Source organism: Tamandua tetradactyla, chromosome 5 (genome assembly GCF_023851605.1).
Source record: "Tamandua tetradactyla isolate mTamTet1 chromosome 5, mTamTet1.pri, whole genome shotgun sequence".
Lineage (NCBI taxonomy): Eukaryota > Metazoa > Chordata > Mammalia > Pilosa > Myrmecophagidae > Tamandua > Tamandua tetradactyla.
In genome coordinates, this window is record NC_135331.1 from 29668281 (window position 1) to 29684836 (window position 16556).

General features: G+C 40.3%; 1 protein-coding gene across 1 annotated transcript; it reads left to right on the forward strand.

Moving 5' to 3' along the window:
* The first annotated feature begins 14953 nt into the window (after positions 1-14953).
* LOC143683036 (olfactory receptor 13A1-like) lies at positions 14954-15898 on the forward strand. Its single transcript, XM_077159359.1, has one exon. It carries the CDS (start codon positions 14954-14956, stop codon positions 15896-15898), a length of 945 nt encoding a protein of 314 aa, XP_077015474.1.
* The last annotated feature ends 658 nt before the right edge of the window (positions 15899-16556 follow it).

A 16556-nucleotide genomic window follows, 5' to 3' on the forward strand; every position in this document is an offset into this window, starting at 1 on the left:
TCTAATGGCCAGGAACATTGAGCATCTCTTCATGTGCCTTTTGGCCATTTGTATTTCCTCTTCTGAGAGGTGTCTATTCAAGTCTTTTCCCATTTTGTAATTGGATTGGTTGTCTTTTTGTTGTTGAGTTGAACAATCTCTTTATAAATTCTGGATACTAGACCTTTATCTGATATGTCATTTCCAAATAATGTCTCCCATTATTTGGAGACTGTCTTTCTACTTTCTTGATGAAGTTCTTTGATGCACAAAAATGTTTAATTTTGAGGAGTTCCCATTTATTTATTTCCTTCTTCAGTGCTCTTGCTTTAGGTTTAAGGTCCATAAAACTGCCTCCAATTGTAAGTTTCATAAGATATCTTCCTACATTTTCCTCTAGCTGTTTTGTGGTCTTAGACCTAATGTTTAGATCTTTGATCCATTTTGAGTTAACTTTTGTATAGGGTGTGAGATATGGGTCCTCTTTCATTCTTTTGCATATGGATATCCAGTTCTCTAGGCACCATTTATTGAAGAGACTGTTCTGTCCCAGGTGAGTTGGCTTGACTGCCTTATCAAAGATCAAATGTCCTTAGATGAGAGGGTCTATATCTGAGCACTCTATTTGATTCCATTGGTCGATATATCTATCTTTATGCCAATACCATGCTGTTTTGACCACTGTGGCTTCATAATATGCCTTAAAGTCAGGCAGCGCAAGACCTCCAGCTTCCCTTTTTTTTCCTCAAGATGTTTTTAGCAATTCGGGGCACCCTGCCCTTCCAGATAAATTTGCTTATTGGTTTTTCTATTTCTGAAAAATAAGTTGTTGGGATTTTGATTGGTATTGCATTGAATCTGTAAATCAATTTAGGTAGGATTGACATCTTAACTATATTCAGTCTTCCAATCCATGAAAACGGTATGCCCTTCCATATATTTAGGTCTTCTGTGATTTCTTTTAGCAGTTTTTTGTAGTTTTCTTTATATAGGTTTTTTGTCTCTTTAGTTAAATTTATTCCTTGGTATTTTATTCTTTTAGTTGCAGTTGTAAATGGGATTCGTTTCTTGATTTTCCCCTCAGCTTGTTCATTACTTGTGTATAGAAATGCTACAGATTTTTGAATGTTGATCTTGTAACCTGCTACTTTGCTGTACTCATTTATTAGCTCTAGTAGCTTTGTTGTGGATTTTTCCGGGTTTTCAACATATAGTATCATATCGTCTGCAAACAGTGATAGTTTTACTTGTTCCTTTCCAATTTTGATGCCTTGTATTTCTTTTTCTTGTCTAATTACTCTGGCTAGAACCTCCAACACAATGTTGAATAATAGTGGTGATAGTAGACATCCTTGTCTTCTTCCTGATCTTAGGGGGAAAGTTTTCAATTTTTCCCCATTAAGGATGATATTAGCTGTGGGTTTTTCATATATTCCCTCTATCATTTTAAGGAAGTTCCCTTGTATTCCTATCTTTTGAAGTGTTGTCGACAGGAAAGGATGTTGAATCTTGTCAAATGCCTTCTCTGCATCAATTGAGATGATCATGTGATTTTTCTGCTTTGATTTGTTGATATGGTGTATTACATTAATTGATTTTCTTATGTTGAACCATCCTTGCATACCTGGGATGAATCCTACTTGGTCATGATGTATAATTCCTTTAATGTGTTGTTGGATACGATTTGCTAGAATTTTATTGAGGATTTTTGCATCTATGTTCATTAGAGAGATTGGTATGTAGTTTTCTTTTTTTGTAATATCTTTGCCTGGTTTTGGTATGAGGGTGATGTTGGCTTCATAGAATGAATTAGGTAGTTTTCCCTCCACTTCGATTTTTTTGAAGAGTTTGAGGAGAGTTGGTACTAATTATTTCTGAAATGTTTGATAGAATTCACATGTGAAGCCATCTGGTACTGGACTTTTCTTTTTAGGAAGCTTTTGAATGACTAATTCAATTTCTTTAATTGTGATTGGTTTGTTGAGGTCATCTATTTCTTCTTGAGTCAAAGTTGGTTGTTCATGTCTTTCCAGGAACCCGTCCATTTCATCTAAATTGTTGTATTTATTAGCGTAAAGTTGTTCATAGTATCCTGTCATTACCTCCTTTAGTTCTGTGAGGTCAGTAGTTATGTCTCCTATTCCATTTCTGATTTATTTGCATCCTCTCTCTTCTTCTTTTTGTCAATCTTGCTAAAGGCCCATCAATCTTATTGATTTTCTCATAGAACCAACTTCTGGTCTTATTGATTTTCTCTATTGTTTTCATGTTTTCAATTTCATTTATTTCTGCTCTAATCTTTGTTATTTCTTTCCTTTTGCTTGCTTTGGGATTAGTTTGCTGTTCTTTCTCCAGTTCTTTCAAGTAGACAGTTAATTCCTGCATTTTTGCCTTTTCTTCCTTTCTGATATGGGCATTTAGGGCAATAAATTTCCCTCTTAGCACTGCCTTTGCTGCGTCCCATAAGTTTTGATATGTTGTGTTTTCATTTTCATTCACCTCGAGGTATTTGCTAATTTCTCTAGCAATTTCTTCTTTGACCCAGTCATTGTTTAAGAGTGTGTTGTTGAGCCTCCACGTATTTGTGAATTTTCTGGCACTCCGCCTATTATTGATTTCCAACTTCATTCCTTTATGATCCGAGAAAGTGTTGTGTATGATTTCAATCTTTTTAAATTTGTTAAGACTTGCTTTGTGACCCAGCATATGGTCTATCTTTGAGAATGATCCATGAGCACTTGAGAAAAAGGTGTGCCCTGCTGATGTGGGATGTAATGTCCTATAAATGTCTGTTAAGTCTAGCTCATTTATAGTAATATTCAGATTCTCTATTTCTTTGTTGATCCTCTGTCTAGATGTTCTGTCCATTGATGAGAGTGGTGAATTGAAGTCTCCAACTATTATTGTATATGAGTCTATTTCCCTTTTCAGTGTTTGCAGTGTATTCCTCACGTGTTTTGGGGCATTCTGGTTCGGTGCATAAATATTTATGATTGTTATGTCTTCTTGTTTAATTGTTCCTTTTATTAGTAGATAGTGTCCTTCTTTGTCTCTTTTAACTGTTTTACATTTGAAGTCTAATTTGTTGGATATTAGTATAGCCACTCCTGCTCTTTTCTGGTTGTTATTTGCATGAAATATCTTTTCCCAACCTTTCACTTTCAACCTATGTTTATCTTTGGGTCTAAGATGCGTTTGCTGTAGACAGCATATAGAAGGATCCTGTTTTGTAATCCATTCTGCCAGTCTATGTCTTTTGATTGGGGAATTCAGTCCATTAATATTTAGTGTTATTACTGTTTGGATAATATTTTCCTCTAACATTTTGCCTTTTGTATTATATATATCATATCTGACTTTCCTTCTTTCTACACTCTTCTCCATACCTCTCTCTTCTGTCTTTTTGTATCTGACTCTAGTGCTCCCTTTAGTATTTCTTCCAGAGCTGGTCTCTTGGTCACAGATTCTCTCAGTGACTTTTTGTCTGAGAATGTTTTAATTTCTCCCTCATTTTTGAAGGACAATTTTGCTGGATATAGGAGTCTTGGTTGGCAGTTTTTCTCTTTTAGTAATTTAAATATATCATCCCACTGTCTTCTAACTTCCATGGTTTCTGCTGAGAAATCTACACATAGTCTTATTGGGTTTCCCTTGTATGTGATGGATTGTTTTTCTCTTTCTGCTTTCAAGATCCTCTCTTTCTCTTTGACCTCTGACATTCTAACTAGTAAGTATCTTGGAGAACGCCTATTTGGGTCTAATCTCTTTCGGGTGCGCTGCACTTCTTGGATCTGTAATTCTAGGTCTTTCATAAGAGTTGGGAAATTTTCAGTGATAATTTCTTCCATTAGTTTTTCTCCTCCTTTTCCCTTCTCTTCTCCTTCTGGGACACCCACAACACGTATATTTGTGTGGTTCACATTGTCCTTGAGTTCCCTGATACCCTGTTCAAATTTTTCCATTCTTTTCCTGATAGTTTCTGTTTCTTTTTGGAATTCAGATGTTCCATCCTCCAAATCACTAATTCTATCTTCTGTCTCTTTAAATCTATCATTGTAGGTATCCATTGTTTTTTCCATCTTTTCTACTTTATCCTTCACTTCCATAAGTTCTGTGATTTGTTTTTTCAGTTTTTCTATTTCTTCTTTTTGTTCAGCCCATGTCTTCTTCATGTCCTCCCTCAATTTCTCGATTTCCTTTTTGAAGAGGTTTTCCATTTCTGTTCGTATATTCAGCATTAGTTGTCTCAGCTCTTGTATCTCATTTGAACTATTGGTTTGTTCCTTTGACTGGGCCATATTCTCAATCTTCTGAGCATGGACCATTATCTTCTGCTGCTGGCATCTGGGCATTTAGTCAGATTTCCCTGGGTGTCGGACCCAACAAGGTTGTAAGATTTTTCTGTGAAATCTCTGGGTTCTGTTTTTCTTCTCCTGTCCAGTAGGTGGCGCTCGTGGCACACGTTTGTCTCATGTGTTTGGAAGGGATCCCCCCGGTCACTGTTCTCCGCGGCCTGGGGATTTCCGATCCAATTCTCTCAGTTGGTTCAGGGGGCCGCGCGTGGTAGGGGTGTCAGCCGCCGCGGCTTGAGGGGACCCTGTGGCTCCTTTATTAATTTCCCTAGTGGTGTTTGGTTAGACCTATTCCCTGCCACTGTCGGAAATTCCCTCCTCTCCCTGGAGGGGTGTCGTTCGCCGGCCGCAGTCGGCCCGGGGAATTCGCTACCAGACCAGGAAGCCGCCCGCGGGGGAGAGGCATCTGTCGCAGGCCGCCGCGGCCTAGGTAATTTGCCACCGGACCAGGAAGCCACCTGCAGGGGAGGGCCACCGTGGCTTGGGTAACTCTCTGATCCGAGACTCGTAGCCGGGCCAGGAAGCCGCCCGCAAAAGAGGGGTGCCGGCCGCCGCGGCTTGGGAAACTTGCCTCTCCAAGACTCTCAGCCGGCCCAGGAAGGAGGGAGGGAGGAGCTCCGGCTGCCACAGCTGCCGCTGCTCGGGGGGTAGCGTGCTGCTCGGGGATCTCACCGCAGCCGAGTCTCGCAGTCACACTAGCCAGTCCAGACTGCGGTACGCTGTGTGTCCATTCCCTGCTGTGGCCCCGGTAGCTGTTCTGCACTGTTTCTGTTCACCTAGTAGTTGTCTTGGAGGAGGAACTAAGACGCATGTACCTTCCTAAGCCGCCATCTTGGCCCCCAGCAGTGAATCTTTTATCATTAGTGCTTTTGTGCCCTATTTAAGAAATTGTGCCTAACAAATGTTGCCTATCAGATGGCAAAGATATTCCCTTGTATTTGCTTCTGGAAACTTTATAATTTTACCTTTCCTCATCAGTTTATAACTAAACAATTATCAATATTTATAAAGAGTGAGGTAGCAGTCAAAGTGTGTATTTTTTCCATATTCCCATTCAGTTTCTCCAACATAATTTATTGAAAAGATATTCCTTTCCCATAGAAATTTTTTAACACATCATCACAACAATCACTTGACTAAAATGTATGCATCTATCTTTCAAAAAGTATTCTATTTCTCTCCGCCGGCATTCCCGCTGCCATCTGGCCCTCCTCTTCCCCCTTCTCCGCCGGTGATTCCGCCACCATCTAGCTCTCCTCTTCCTCTTTCTCCTCCGGCGGCGCTCCCGCCACCATCTAGCCCTCCTCTTCCTCTTTCTCCGCCGGCGCTCCCGCCGCCATCTAGCCCTCCTCTTCCCCCTTCTCCGCCAGTGCTCCCGCTGCCAACTAGCCCTCCTCTTCCTCTTTCTCTGCCTGTGGTGCTCCCACCGCCATCTAGCCCTCCTCTTCCCCATTTTCCACCGGCACTCCCGCCGCCATCTAGCCCTTCTCTTCCTCTTTCTCCACCGGCGCTCCCGCCGCCATCTTGCCCTCCTCTTCTTCTTTCTCCGCCGGTGGCGCTCCCGCCGCCATCTTGCTCTTCTCTTTCCCCTTCTGCTCCGGCGGCTCTCCATCCATCATCCTATCATTCCCTTTCTCCTCCTACTCCAGCGGCTCTCCAACCACCACCGTGCCCTCTTCCGCCATCACCGGCTCCTCTGCCACCATCCTCGACAGCCTTGCCATCCTCCAGAACAGCTACTATGGGAGTAGAAGTGATACAGAACAGCTCCCGGAGCCACGACAGACATCAAAAAGACAGCGTACCCCATCCTGGAATAGCTGACTGGCTGGGGAAACTACTCCGGTGAGATCGCCGAGGGGCACGGGATTCACCGGATGGGGTGGCAAGCGGCCAGAGTCCCTCCCCTCCTCCTTCCTGGGCCAGCTGGCAGAATTGGGCAGGTGGTCCCCTCAGGCCACAGCAGCTGGCGCCCCCACCACGTGCGGCCCCCCGGACCAACTGAGAGAATTGGATCAGAAATCCCCAGGATACGGAGAACGGTGACCGGGGGGGTCCCTTCCAAACACGTGACTCCCCGGTCTGGCTGGGAATGGTAGACTCTCCCAGGCCACGGCGGCTGATGCCCTCCCACCACGCTTGGGCCGACTAGGAAATTTGGACGGGCACTCTCCTGGGCTGCAGTGGCCGGCAACACTCCCTGCTTTCGGACCCCCGGGCCAGCTGGCACTCTTCCAAGCCGATTCGGCTGGTGAACCTCTCCCACGGTGAGAGTTTTCCAAAGTTAAAGGACCCACAGCACCTTTTACTGGTAGGACCCGCAGACAAACGAGTGCCACGAGCGCCACCTACTGGGCAGGATAAGAAAAACAGAACCCAGAGATTTCACAGAAAAATCTTTCAACCTGTTGGGTCCAACACCCAGGGAAATCTGACTAAATGCCCAGACGCAAGCAGAAGATAACGGACCACACTCAGAAGATTGAAAATGTGGCCCAGTCAAAGGAACAAACCAATAGCTCAAATGAGATACAGGAGCTGAGACAACTAATGCTAAATATACGAACAGAAATGGAAAACCTCTTCAAAAACGAAATCGATAAATTGAGGGAGGACATGAAGAAGGCATGGGCTGAACAAAAAGAAGAAATAGAAAAACTGAAAAAACAAATCACAGAACTTATGGAAGTGAAGGATAAAGTAGAAAAGATGGAAAAAACAATGGATACCTACAATGATAGATTTAAAGAGACAGAAGATAGAATTAGTGATTTGGAGGATGGAACATCTGAATTCCAAAAAGAAACAGAAACTATCAGGAAAAGAATGGAAAAATTTGAACAGGGTATCAGGGAACTCAAGGACAATATGAACCGCACAAATATATGTGTTGTGGGTGTCCCAGAAGGAGAAGAGAAGGGAAAAGGAGGAGAAAAACTAATGGAAGAAATTATCACTGAAAATTTCCCAACTCTTATGAAAGACCTAAAATTACAGATCCAAGAAGTGCAGCGCACCCCAAAGAGATTAGACTCAAATAGGCATTCTCCAAGATACTTACTAGTTAGAATGTCAGAGGTCAAAGAGAAAGAGAGGATCTTGAAAGCAGCAAGAGAAAAACAATTCATCACATACAAGGGAAACCCAATATGTGTAGATTTCTCAGCAGAAACCATGGAAGCTAGAAGACAGTGGGATGATATATTTAAATTACTAAAAGAGAAAAACTGCAAACCAAGACTCCTATATCCAGCAAAATTGTCCTTCAAAAATGAGGGAGAAATTAAAACATTCTCAGACAAAAAGTCACTGAGAGAATCTGTGACCAAGAGACCAGCTCTGCAAGAAATACTAAAGGGAGCACTAGAGTCAGATACGAAAAGACAGAAGAGAGAGGTATGGAGAAGAGTGTAGAAAGAAGGAAAGCAGATATGATATATATAATACAAAAGGCAAAATGTTAGAGGAAAATATTATCCAAATAGTAATAACACTAAATGTTAATGGACTGAATTCCCCAATCAAAAGACATAGACTGGCAGAATGGATTAAAAAACAGGATCCTTCTGTATGTTGTCTACAAGAAACACATCTTAGACCCAAAGATAAACATAGGTTGAAAGTGAAAGGTTGGGAAAAGATATTTCATGCAAATAACAACCAGAAAAGAGCAGGAGTGGCTATACTAATATCCAACAAATTAGACTTCAAATGTAAAACAGTTAAAAGAGACAAAGAAGGACACTATCTACTAATAAAAGGAACAATTAAACAAGAAGACATAACAATCATAAATATTTATGCACCGAACCAGAATGCCCCAAAACACGTGAGGAATACACTGCAAACACTGAAAAGGGAAATAGACTCATATACAATAATAGTTGGAGACTTGAATTCACCACTCTCATCAATGGACAGAACATCTAGACAGAGGATCAACAAAGAAATAGAGAATCTGAATATTACTATAAATGAGCTAGACTTAACAGACATTTATAGGACATTATATCCCACAACAGCAGGATACACCTTTTTCTCAAGTGCTTATGGATCATTCTCAAAAATAGACCATATGCTGGGTCACAAAGCAAGTCTTAACAAATTTAAAAAGATTGAAATCATACACAACACTTTATTGGATCATAAAGGAATGAAGTTGGAAATCAATAATAGGCGGAGTGCCAGAAAATTCACAAATACGTGGAGGCTCAACAACACACTCTTAAACAACAAGTGGGTCAAAGAAGAAATTGCAAGAGAAATTAGTAAATACCTCGAGGTGAATGAAAATGAAAACACAACATATCAAAACTTATGGGACGCAGCAAAGGCAGTGCTAAGAGGGAAATTTATTGCCCTAATTGCCTATATCAGAAAAGAAGAAAAGGCAAAAATGCAGGAATTAACTGTCCACTTGGAAGAACTGGAGAAAGAACAGCAAACTAATCCCAAAGCAAGCAAAAGGAAAGAAATAACAAAGATTAGAGCAGAAATAAATGAAATTGAAAACATGAAAACAATAGAGAAAATCAATAAGACCAGAAGTTGGTTTATGAGAAAATCAATAAGATTGATGGGCCTTTAACAAGATTGACAAAAAGAAGAAGAGAGAGGATGCAAATAAATAAGATCAGAAATGGAATAGGAGACATAACTACTGACCTCACAGAAATAAAGGAGGTAATAACAGGATACTATGAACAACTTTACGCAATAAATACAACAATTTAGATGAAATGGACGGATTCCTGGAAAGACATGAACAACCAACTTTGACTCAAGAAGAAATAGATGACCTCAACAAACCAATCACAAGTAAAGAAATTGAATTAGTCATTCAAAAGCTTCCTAAAAAGAAAAGTCCAGGACCAGACGGCTTCACATGTGAATTCTATCAAACATTCCAGAAAGAATTAGTACCAAGTCTCCTCAACTCTTCAAAAAAATCGAAGTGGAGGGATAACTACCTAATTCATTCTATGAAGCCAACATCACCCTCATACCAAAACCAGGCAATGATATTACAAAAAAAGAAAACTACAGACCAACCTCTCTAATGAATATAGATGCAAAAATCCTCAATAAAATTCTAGCAAATCGTATCCAACAACACATTAAAGGAATTATACATCATGACCAAGTAGGATTCATCCCAGGTATGCAAGGATGGTTCAACATAAGAAAATCAATTAATGTAATACACCATATCAACAAATCAAAGCAGAAAAATCACATGATCATCTCAATTGATGCAGAGAAGGCATTTGACAAGATTCAACATCCTTTCCTGTTGAAAACACTTCAAAAGATAGGAATACAAGGGAACTTCCTTAAAATGATAGAGGGAATATATGAAAAACCCACAGCTAATATCATCCTCAATGGGGAAAAATTGAAAACTTTCCCCCTAAGATCAGGAACAAGACAAGGATGTCCACTCTCACCACTATTATTCAACATTGTGTTGGAGGTTCTAGCCAGAGTAATTAGACAAGAAAAAGAAATACAAGGCATCAAAATTGGAAAGGAACAAGTAAAACTATCACTGTTTGATATGATACTATACGTTGAAAACCCGGAAAAATCCCCAACAAAACTACTAGAGCTAATAAATGAGTACAGCAAAGTAGCAGGTTACAAGATCAACATTCAAAAATCTGTAGCATTTCTATACACAAGTAATGAACAAGCTGAGGGGGAAATCAAGAAATGAATCCCATTTACAATTGCAACTAAAAGAATAAAATACCTAGGAATAAATTTAACTAAAGAGACAAAAGACCTATATAAAGAAAACTACAAAAAACTGCTAAAAGAAATCACAGAAGACCTAAATATATGGAAGGGCATACCGTTTTCATGGATTGGAAGACTGAATATAGTTAAGATGTCAGTCCTACCTAAATTGATTTACAGATTCAATGCAATACCAATCAAAATCCCAACAACTTATTTTTCAGAAATAGAAAAACCAATAAGCAAATTTATCTGGAAGGGCAGGGTGCCCCGAATTGCTAAAAACATCTTGAGGAAAAAAAAGGGAAGCTGGAGGTCTTGCGCTGCCTGACTTTAAGGCATATTATGAAGCCACAGTGGTCAAAACAGCATGGTATTGGCATAAAGATAGATATATCGACCAATGGAATCGAATAGAGTGCTCAGATATAGACCCTCTCATCTAAGGACATTTGATCTTTGATAAGGCAGTCAAGCCAACTCACCTGGGACAGAACAGTCTCTTCAATAAATGGTGCCTAGAGAACTGGATATCCACATGCAAAAGAATGAAAGAAGACCCATGTCTCACACCCTACACAAAAGTTAACTCAAAATGGATCAAAGATCTAAACATTAGGTCTAAGACCACAAAACAGCTAGAGGAAAATGTAGGGAGATATCTTATGAAACTTACAATTGGAGGCGGTTTTATGGACCTTAAACCTAAAGCAAGAGCACTGAAGAAGGAAATAAATAAATGGGAGCGCCTCAAAATTAAACACTTTTGTGCATCAAAGAACTTCATCAAGAAAGTAGAAAGACAGCCTACACAATGGGAGACATTATTTGGAAATGACATATGAGATAAAGGTCTAGTATCCAGAATTTATAAAGAGATTGTTCAAGTCAACAACAAAAAGACAGCCAACCCAATTACAAAATGGGAAAAAGACTTGAACAGACACCTACCAGAAGAGGAAATACGGATGGCCAAGAGGCACATGAAGAGATGCTCAATGTCCCTGGCCATTAGAGAAATGCAAATCAAAACCACAATGAGATATCATCTCACACCCACCAGAATGGCCATTATCAACAAAACAGAAAATGACAAGTGCTGGAGAGGATGCGGTGAAAGAGGCACACTTATCCACTCTTGGTGGGAATGTCAAATGGTACAACGACTGTGGAAGGCAGTTTGGTGGTTCCTCAAAAAGATGAATATAGAATTGCCATATGACTCAGCAATACCATTGCTGGGTATCAATTCAAAGGACTTAAGTGCAAAGACACAAACGGACATTTGCACACCAATGTTTATAGCAGCGTTATTTACAATTGCAAAAAGATGGAAACAGCCAAAATGTCCATCAACAGAAGAGTGGCTAAACAAACTGTGGTATATACATACGATGGAATATTATGCAGCTTTAAGACAGGATAAACTTATGAAGCATGTAATAACATGGATGGACCTAGAGAACATTATGCTGAGTGAGTCTAGCCAAAACCTAAAGGACAAATACTGTATGGTCCCACTTATGTGAACCGACATTGGAGAATAAACTTGGAATATGTCATTGGTAACAGAGTCCAGCAGGAGTTAGAAACAGGGTAAGATAATGGGTAATTGGAGCTGAAGGGATACAGACTGTGCAACAGGACTAGATACAAAAACTCAAAAATGGACCCCACAATAATAGTTAATTGTAAAGTAATCATGTTAAAACACTGAATGAAGCTGCATTTGAGCTATAGGTTTTTTGGTTTTTTTGTTGTTTTTTTTTCTTTTATTATTACTTTTCTTTTTTTTCTCTATATTAACATTCTATATCTTTTTCTGTTGTGTTGCTAGTTCTTCTAAACCGATGTAAATATACTAAGAAACGATGATCATCCATCTATGTGATGATGTTAAGAATTACTGATTGCATATGTAGAATGGTATGATTTTTAAATGTTGGGTTAATTTCTTTTTTTCCATTAATTAATAAAAAAGTATTCTATTTCAATGATTTATTTGCATATCCACAAACAAAAATGAATTTGATGTAATTATGGTAGCATTCCTCATTTTACTCCTATGTCCTTGCATCATAAATCCATCAGATGTGTTCTTTTCTTCAAAACTGTTTTTTCTATTTCCAGTGCTTTGTGGTGGGTTGTTTTATTTTTCTGAATTTCAGAATCAGCTTGGCAACTTCTGTTTTGAAAAATGTCTGCTAACATTAGGTTTGTGATTGTGTTAAACCTACAGCTCAATTGGTAGACTGTTGGAATTGTACTAATTTCATCCTTCTAATTCGTGAAACTGATGTATCTCTCATTTAATTTCCCTCAGCAAGTTCTCATACAGTTTTAGTTAGAGGTCTGTGCTTAAAGTATCTTTTCTAGGCCATAGCTTTTTGAGTTTTAATTTCCGCTGAGCTCATAAAAAAAGAGTTGGAAAGGGTTTCCCCTCCATTATCTTCTGAGTCTGTGCAGTATTAATATCATTTCTTCATTAGATGTTAGCAAAAATCCCAAGTGTATCCATCCAAGTGAAATTATTTTTACAGCGAGTTCAACGTCTTACACCAAAATAAAGGATTTAGAGTTTTTCTATTTTTTATTGGTTTTGTCAGTTGTGCTTTTCAAAGAATTTATGCATTTCTTCTGTTTTCAGAATTTTTGCCTTGCACATTATCATAATATTCCCTTACTATCATTTTAAGAGCTATATGATGTGTAGATATGTTCTTTCTGTTATTCTTCTTCATAATAATTACTGTTTTCCCTCTTTTTTGTCATTATTAGACCTTCCAGGCTATTATAAAATTGCCAGTTTTTCTATATGACCAGCATTTAAATATGCTTATTTTCTCTACTCTTTGATTTTATTTCATTAATTTCTGTGGTTACACTTACATTTTCCTGCTTTTTATTTACTCCATTTTCAACTGGCTTAGGCTTGTTCCTTTTTAAATTAGAAACATAGGGTACTGACTTTAAACATTACCACTCTCTCCTAATATATATTTAATTGCAAAATAAACAAAATCTAAAATTTCTCACAAATTACTACTTTTCTGCTTCCAAAAAAGCATGACATGATATAATTTTTTAATCAAGATATTCTCTAATTTTTCTTACTATTTCTTGGATGTATTGTTATTTAGAAATTTGCCATGAAATTTCCATAGAGCTGGCATTATCCTAGTTATGATACTGCCATTGATTCTTAATTTATTGTTGTCAACAAACATTTGGAATATTTTCAGTATTTTAAAATGTATCACATTTATACATTTTATGGAGCTGCATATATCTAGATGAACAATGTTTCACCTGCTCTAAAAAAGCAGAAATTGTGACCCATTTTTCAAATATCTGCATTTCCTAGGTTCCCTTCGCTAAAGTTCTTGCTCTACATTATTTTTCTTATGTGTATCATTTGCAAGATTTCCAAGTGGAGATAAGATGGAGCTTCTTTCTACTGCTGTTGCAGGGGGGAAGAATAAATCTGAATTTTTTCTCTGTTTTGTATTTACTTTGGACCCAAGTTGCCCATTCATGGATAATGAGTTAGTAATTAAGGTGTGAGTCCAGGTCTCCTCACTGAGAAACCCTGCAAGAGGCATCAGGGCCCTCTCAGTAGGACCTTCACATCAAACAGGAAGACTGAATATAGACAAAAATTCAGGGTGATTTTGGTCACTTTAAAGGAGGGAACACCAGGATTGGGGTTTCCTTTAGAATGGTCACCCTGGCTTCATTGAAGAATATATGGGGTGCCTGTTGCAACAAGAAACTGGACATCCTGGAGATGCCAAAAATCTAACCAAAATGAATAGATGAAATGAGGTACAGGGATATTTTGAGAAATGTTTAGGAAATTTTACCTGCAGTCTTTGGAAGCTGGTTCCATGAGAGGTAATCAAGATGTAAAATACTATCATTTGTTCATTGAACAAATGTCTCTTCAGTGCCTACTATGGCCAGGAGGTAAAGACATGGCAATGAGCCAGAGAAGTGAAGACTTGCTCCTTAGAAGCTACACCTGAGACTTGGATGGCTGAGGCCCAGGCAGAGGAGGTGACTGCACTGAGGGAACAGCCCAAGAGGGACATGCTAGGGGGCAATACCGGTGAGGTTTAGTTTGAAAGTCTGCAGTTCATTGAGTCCTTGCGATTCACAGGATGGTAACATGGGAGGGAGATCACCTGGAGTGAAAGATCTGCAAATGTTAGAGTGTGGGCAGAACCAGCTGCCAGAGTGGGAGAATGGACCAAGAGAACAGAGGGAGTGTCAAGGCACCCAAAGACCAAGTGTGAGGAATCATGCACATGGAAAGAGAGACAAGAAGATCCCCGTCCCAAAAGAGATGTAAAGGGCAACCATGGAGGAATGATCCTGAGATGCAGGGTAGTATCAGGTGATTCATTGACTCAGACACAATACACTGAAGGGAGCTTTCATTGTAAGACCAGGAGGCAGAAACAGTGTCCCCAAGGTCATATAGGAAAATGGGAGCACATGAATGGGACAGAGAGAGAGAGAGAAGAAACAGAGTCCTCTGCAAGGGATGTTCTCTTTGACCTCACTGAGGAGAAAAGGTAAGGTGAAGGTGGGTGGGTCCAGAACACAAATCTAGATGGAAAATATTTCAAGGGGAAAATGAAATGAAAAGTCAGTGAATGATGTGTGGTTTTCAGAAAATCATTGCACTGCATTGTAGTTTTGCAAATAAGTGGGCCTTCATCACTTAAACCAGGTGACTCCTTTCTTTCCGAAGAGCAGGGTAAGGTATAAAATAGACACAGAAGGAAACATGAGCCTGAAGCACTTATCATGTCACCTCTGCAGAGTTTTCATAAGGTGGGTTCAGCACTGATGACCACGTGTAGCAGTGCCCAAAAGTCATGCCTGGACAGGTGGAGAAGACCAACCAGACAGTAGTGACAGAGTTTGTGCTGCAGGGGTTCTCAGAGCACCCACAACTGAGGCTACCCCTACTTGGCTGCTTGTTATTCCTCTACACCATGGCCTTTGTAGGAAACACTCTGATCATCACCGTCATCACCTGCAGTTCTGTTCTCCATAGTCCCATGTACTTTTTCCTGTTCAATTTGGCCATGATGGACATCATCTGCACTTCCTCTGTGCTGCCCAAGGTGCTGGCTAGCCTGGCCCTAGAGGACAACACCATCTCCTTCCAGGGCTGCATGACTCAGCTCTTCTTCCTGGCCTGGTCTGCATCTGCTGAGCTGCTGCTGCTCACAGTCATGGCCTATGACCGTTATGTGGCCATCTGCCGGCCACTGCACTATGGCACCCTGATGAGCCTGCGACTCTGCCTGGCACTGGCTGTGGCAGTCTGGGTCATCTGTGCTGTGAACTCCTCAGTCCACACTGGTCTGATGGCACAACTCTCCTTCTGTGGCCCCAATGTAGTCACTCACTTCTTCTGTGAGATCCCTCCACTGTTGCTGCTCTCCTGCAGTTCTACCTATGTGAACAGCATCATGACTGTCTTGTCTGATGCCTTCTATGGATGCATCAACTTCCTGCTCACCCTCGTGTCCTATGGCTTCATCATTGCCAGTATCCTACGCATCCGCTCAGCCGAGGGGAAGAGGAGGGCCTTCTCCACCTGCTCCTCCCACCTCATCGTGGTCTCTGTCTACTACTCAGCTGTGTTCTGTGCCTACATCAGCCCGGCCTCCAGCTACAGCCCAGAGAGAAGCAAACTGGCTGGAGTGCTGTACACAACCATGAGTCCCACCCTAAACCCACTCATCTACACACTGAGGAACAAGGAGTTCAAGACAGCCCTTGGGAAACTCCTCCCCTTTTATAGACATTAAATGCCATTCTTCTGTCCTGGATTGCCCTCTGCCCATATTCTGAAGACCACACATGAAGAAATAAGACCCAAGTATCATAGTTTTGTTGAAATCATCCTTGGCTTTGGCAGCTGGCCAAATTGGTGTGGCTTTATGGGTATCATTTTGTTTGTTGGAATAATGTGAATGTTTTGGACTGACTCCTGTATGGTAGCTCATGATTGTCACATAATAAATTTAGGTCTACAGAAGCAGAGTTAATTCCTGAGAGTTTCTCTTCATGTATGCCACATTCTGAACAATGTGCCAGGTTCTGGGTAAATCACACAAAGAACCCCGAGATCTAAAATTTCCCCATATTCTTCTCCTAGTCCCATCTTCCTTAGATGTTACTCCCGCTTTCTCACACACCAAGCCCTAAATGAAAAGGTTAACCAATTTTGCAGTTACCAGAAGTCTTAAGCCCACTAGATTGCCCCCTGTAATGTACTGCCCCATTCAGGCACTTCCCCTGCCCATGTACTTGTCCACAGGGGTTTATTTGTCCAGGATCCCCATTGCATCAGTACACATTCAAAATCGGTTTATAGTCAAAGTCATCACAAATGCCCCTCCCCTCAAGTCTTCCATCAACTGCGCCACAGAGAGCAACTTGTTTTTCTTGGACCTCTGGTGGTCT